The following is a 4,160-nucleotide window of genomic DNA, read 5'->3' as shown; positions in this document are numbered from 1 at the left end:
CATCTTCGAAAGCCGGTTCGAGCAGTACGAAGACTATCTCGTGTCCCGTTTCGAGGTCTACACGCCAGCCGGTGGGCGGCGCCAGGAACGCCCACGGGCCTCGTTTCCGCGCCCTGCAATTGTCCGCACGGCTCCACTCAGCAGCAGCAGCAGCGCCAAACCCAGACGGTCAGCGGGTGGCGGCAGCGTCAAGCGGCCATCTGCGAGCAAGCCCAAGACGAGCGGGACCTCGCGCCGCAAGAGCGGTGGCACTGGCCGCGGCCCAGGCCGTTGGCCCAAGGGCACAAAGAAGAGCGACTATGGCAACGCCGACAGCGGCCCAGGCCTGCCGCCGGCATGGGTGCAGGAGCGCCAGAGGCTCCTCGCTGAGAGCGCCAAGAAGAAGGGAACCGGCGCGGCTGCGCACGAGGCGACCGGCGGGGAAGCTGCCCGGGTCCAGTTTGAGGATCTGGTGGCGTTGCATGGTGACGCCAGGGTGCCCGGGGCGGCGGCACCTGGTGGTGACATTGCTTACACCAACATTGCGAGTGATATCCCGGCTGTTGGAGACGAGTAGCAAGGTCCGAGACAATCAGGCGTCTTTTGTTACTCATCCTTCCACATCCCCCCCCTCCACCCCCCAACGATTCCTCCCCCTGTGGAGGCAATGCTCACAAAGCCATGGTCATATTCGTGTAATTGTATGCGTAAAATTTTACTTTCAGCCTTTAAAGAGAAGCAGCTCGACTGCTATTCCGAGACGAGTACGTAAGGACATTGGCGAATACGTGACGCGTCTCATAACCACAAAATGTCAAACGGGAACGAGACCAACAATCTAAGCAGCACGGCCATGATTCCAAGTGATATTGTGTGTGTTTTGCCGTTGTTTGTCGGTTAAAACGTGTATTGATCATGCCCCGCCAGTTCAAGAGAGCTCATATGGCTACATCAAAAGCGACCAGGCACCCGACCGTCTTCTTATTCGGCCACCTTTACTCCGTATCGATGCGCTGCTCTGCGTATGCCACGGTGGACACCAAAAACTCCTTTCGTTCCAAACGCCCTTGGGCATGTCAAACATAGCAACCTATTTGACGCCATCCATTGAAGACCCCAACCGTACTCTGCCAAAGCTAGCCAGGATTGCCATCTGCTGCGTGGGTCGGAACTGGCTCAAGCCACGATGGTGGTGTCATTATAGCACGACTTGGTAAGAAGGGCTACTCCCTAGCCGGCACAATGTGTCCGTGGGAGCAAGCATTCCCGCGATATCTGTCGCCATACCCATCTGGTGACAACGTCACCTCCTCCAAGAGCAGAAGCCCTTCGCTTCCGTTGGGTCAAGGTTAGGACTCGGTGGTCTCAGGACCGTTCGCATTGAGTGCCTCTTCCGGAGCCGGTAACCCTTCATCCCGACCCGCAACCTCGGCCTCGGTTGTAGGTGTTTCGAGCCCTACCCCCTCGGCATGATCATGATCCGATGCCGACTCACGCGCTTCGCAGCTCCGACTGTGGAACCAGCCGCCACGCTCCCATTCTCCTTCCTGGTAAAGGCAAGACGTACGCACATTGTCGTCGACGATGCCGAGAAGCAGCGTGTGGAGTCGTTTAAAGTCGACGGGTTTGAGAATCCAGCCGTCGAATCCGGCATCTGCATACGTCTTCTTCTCGCGTTCGATCAAAGAAGCAGATACAGCAAAGATGGGAACCCTGCCATTATGAGCAGCTAGGGCTGAGTGACGACAATTCTCGTGCGATTGCTCAAAAGACCGTATCATCTTGGTACTTGTCAGGCCATCGACAATAGGCATCTACCGGTACATTGTTAGCAACAGCTGGCGATATGGATCTGGATCATGCCAGGTGGGAGGTAACGGACCTGCATATCCATGAGCACCACGTCAAAAGTCTCGGACTTTTCGCGAAAAGACAAGGCGCATTCCTCTCCATTGACTGCATGGTGCACCTCGTGGCCAGCCTTTTCAAGTCGTTTCCTCAATATCCTTAGATTGATGGGATCATCTTCTGCAATCAAGACCTGCAGCTTTGTGCCGTCCAGGTTGAGAAACGAGCTCGTCGTTGTGTCGGTCTCGGAGGGCGCTGGCTGCGGCTGCTGCTGCTTCGCGGGCTCGGGAATTTCGTAGAGCACCCGAGATGACGAAGGGGCCTCTTTAGGCTGGTCAAAGTACTCATCGGGTACTTTCACCGGTCGGATCGGCGTCTTGGTGTCTCTCACAGCGACAAAGCCGGCCGTTGGCTGGCTGGGCAGGACGATTGCACCTGGCGACCTTGGGTCGCTGTGCCGTGTGGTCGCAGGGCTCACGGATCGCGCTGTCGATGCGGCGTCTGTTCCCGTGACGCCGGAGTCGTCTCGATGTCCCTTGACGGCTCGTTTCCGAGACGGAGACCCCGTGGCATGCTCGCCAATGCCCAGCGGGGTCTGGATTGCGTCGATGAGTCTCTCCGCATCACTGAGGGAGCTGTGAACACTCGTGCGGCTGCCTTTACTACCGCCTCCGCTGAAATGGCTACTGATCTGGCTCCTGAGACTACCCGTCTCTATGACGTGGCCGGCTGTCTCGCCAGGGGACTTGGCAGCGTGCGAGGCTGTCCCTCCGTCGACCAGGACGATCTCACCTGCGCTGGGCTGTTGGGGTTGCTTCGTGGCCGATGCAGAATTCGCGTCGGGCACGGGATTGCTTTGCCGGCCAGATCCTACGGAAAGCGAAGGTGACTCGTCTGGTATATCAAATGGCAACTGCATGACAAAAGTCGACCCCTTGCCCTCCTCCGACTTGAGTCGCAGTTGGCCGTTCATGTTGCGTATAATTCGAGCGACCAAGGCAAGCCCCAGCCCCAACGTCCGCTTGTCTGACGAAGAGGAGTCGTCGTCGGCAGTCAACTGCCTGCTGCTGTCCGGATTGACCTGCTCCAGGTCACGGAAAAGCGCATCGAGCTGCTTCGGGCTCATGCCCCTTCCCGTATCCCGGATCAGAACCTCGATCAGGACTCGTTGCTCTTGGACCTCAGCCACGTATAATTCCACCTTGACACTTCCCGAGTCGGTGTGCTGAACGGCATTGGCTGTCACGTTGGAGATGGCCTGTCTCACCCTGCGGCTGTCACCATACACAAAGGATGGCAAGCCAGGATCCTCGATGATTTCGTACTCGATAGCCTTGCGCTTGGCCTCATTTTTAAAGGGGTCAGTCGCTTCGTGAATGCAGCTGGAGAGGGCAAAAATCTCGTCTTTGACCAGATCCTGCCCCTCTTCCGTCTTGGTGAGGTCGAGCAAGTCGTTAATGACATAGATGAGTGATTTGGAGGCCGAGTGGGACTTGGCCAGATTGTCGCGCGTCTCTTGGTCCAGGGAGCCCTCCAAGGCGATCTCGAGGTAGTTGATAATTGCGTTGAGCGGCGTGCGGACTTCATGCGCCGAGTTGGCCAAGAGTAGTTTTGTCAGCTTGCTGCTCTGCAGCGCTGCCTCCTTCTGCCTCCAGACCTCGATGAACTTGCCGTAGACGAGGCACAGCACGGCGGCGGTTTCCACCTGCTCTTCAGTCCAGTCTCTGCACTTGCCGACCACCGTCTCGTGCCACGTCTTGAAGCTTTTCCTGGGTTCCAGGTACGCCTCCGTACCTTCGCGGAGGATCTTCTCATAGGGGTTTCCGGCCCACTTGACCTCTTTGACCTGGCCCCTTCGGAAGAAGACGATAAAGTCCGTGCCCCCGACGCTCAGTGGCACGTAAAGCAGGCCGGCGATCGTGACGAAGCCGGGTTTGTAATGCAGATCCGGGAAGTCCTCGCGAATGTCCTGCGTGGTCACGACGGACGACATGTGGCGCATGCGCAGATATTCCAGCATGGCAAGCGGCTCCGACGACTCTTCGACGGGTCCGAGAATCTTCGTCTCGCCGTGAATAGAAAGCATGCCAAAGTCGGCATCAAAGAGCGTCAGCAGATCATCCGAGGATGCGACGATGTAGCCCGAAGGGCTCTTTTCAGAGGGTGCCGTGTGAATGAGTTTGCGGGCCTGCAGTCTCGAGGCGTACGACAGGCGTTCAATGTTGCGCGAAGCCGTGTCGCCAACGAGTCGGCACATTTTCCGGATGGGAAACGAGACCCGCATGCCCTTGGCACCGTAGCTGTGACAGGTCATTATTCCCTATATTTCGTTT

At 57.5% G+C, this 4,160-nt stretch overlaps 2 protein-coding genes across 2 annotated transcripts in view; one reads left to right on the top strand and one right to left on the bottom strand.

The window, feature by feature from the left end:
* Positions 1-556, top strand: part of VDBG_09310 (histone acetyltransferase mst2) — a gene marked incomplete at both ends in the record, with an annotated part of 3,556 nt that extends 3,000 nt beyond the window's left edge. Inside the window, one exon of the mRNA XM_003000769.1 lies at positions 56-556. Within this exon, the coding sequence (XP_003000815.1) occupies positions 56-556 (501 nt within the window). The remainder of the gene's footprint in view (positions 1-55) is intronic.
* A 772-nt stretch (positions 557-1,328) lies between these two features.
* VDBG_09309 (ethylene receptor) lies at positions 1,329-4,084 on the bottom strand (the record flags this gene model as incomplete). Its single annotated transcript, XM_003000768.1, has 2 exons — positions 1,329-1,793; positions 1,862-4,084. 2 exons carry the CDS (start codon positions 4,082-4,084, stop codon positions 1,329-1,331), a joined length of 2,688 nt encoding a protein of 895 aa, XP_003000814.1.
* Between the last annotated feature and the right edge of the window lie 76 nt (positions 4,085-4,160).

Source organism: Verticillium alfalfae, genomic scaffold, assembly GCF_000150825.1.
Source record: "Verticillium alfalfae VaMs.102 supercont1.14 genomic scaffold, whole genome shotgun sequence".
Lineage (NCBI taxonomy): Eukaryota > Fungi > Ascomycota > Sordariomycetes > Glomerellales > Plectosphaerellaceae > Verticillium > Verticillium alfalfae.
This window is presented reverse-complemented; position numbering and strand designations above follow the sequence as displayed.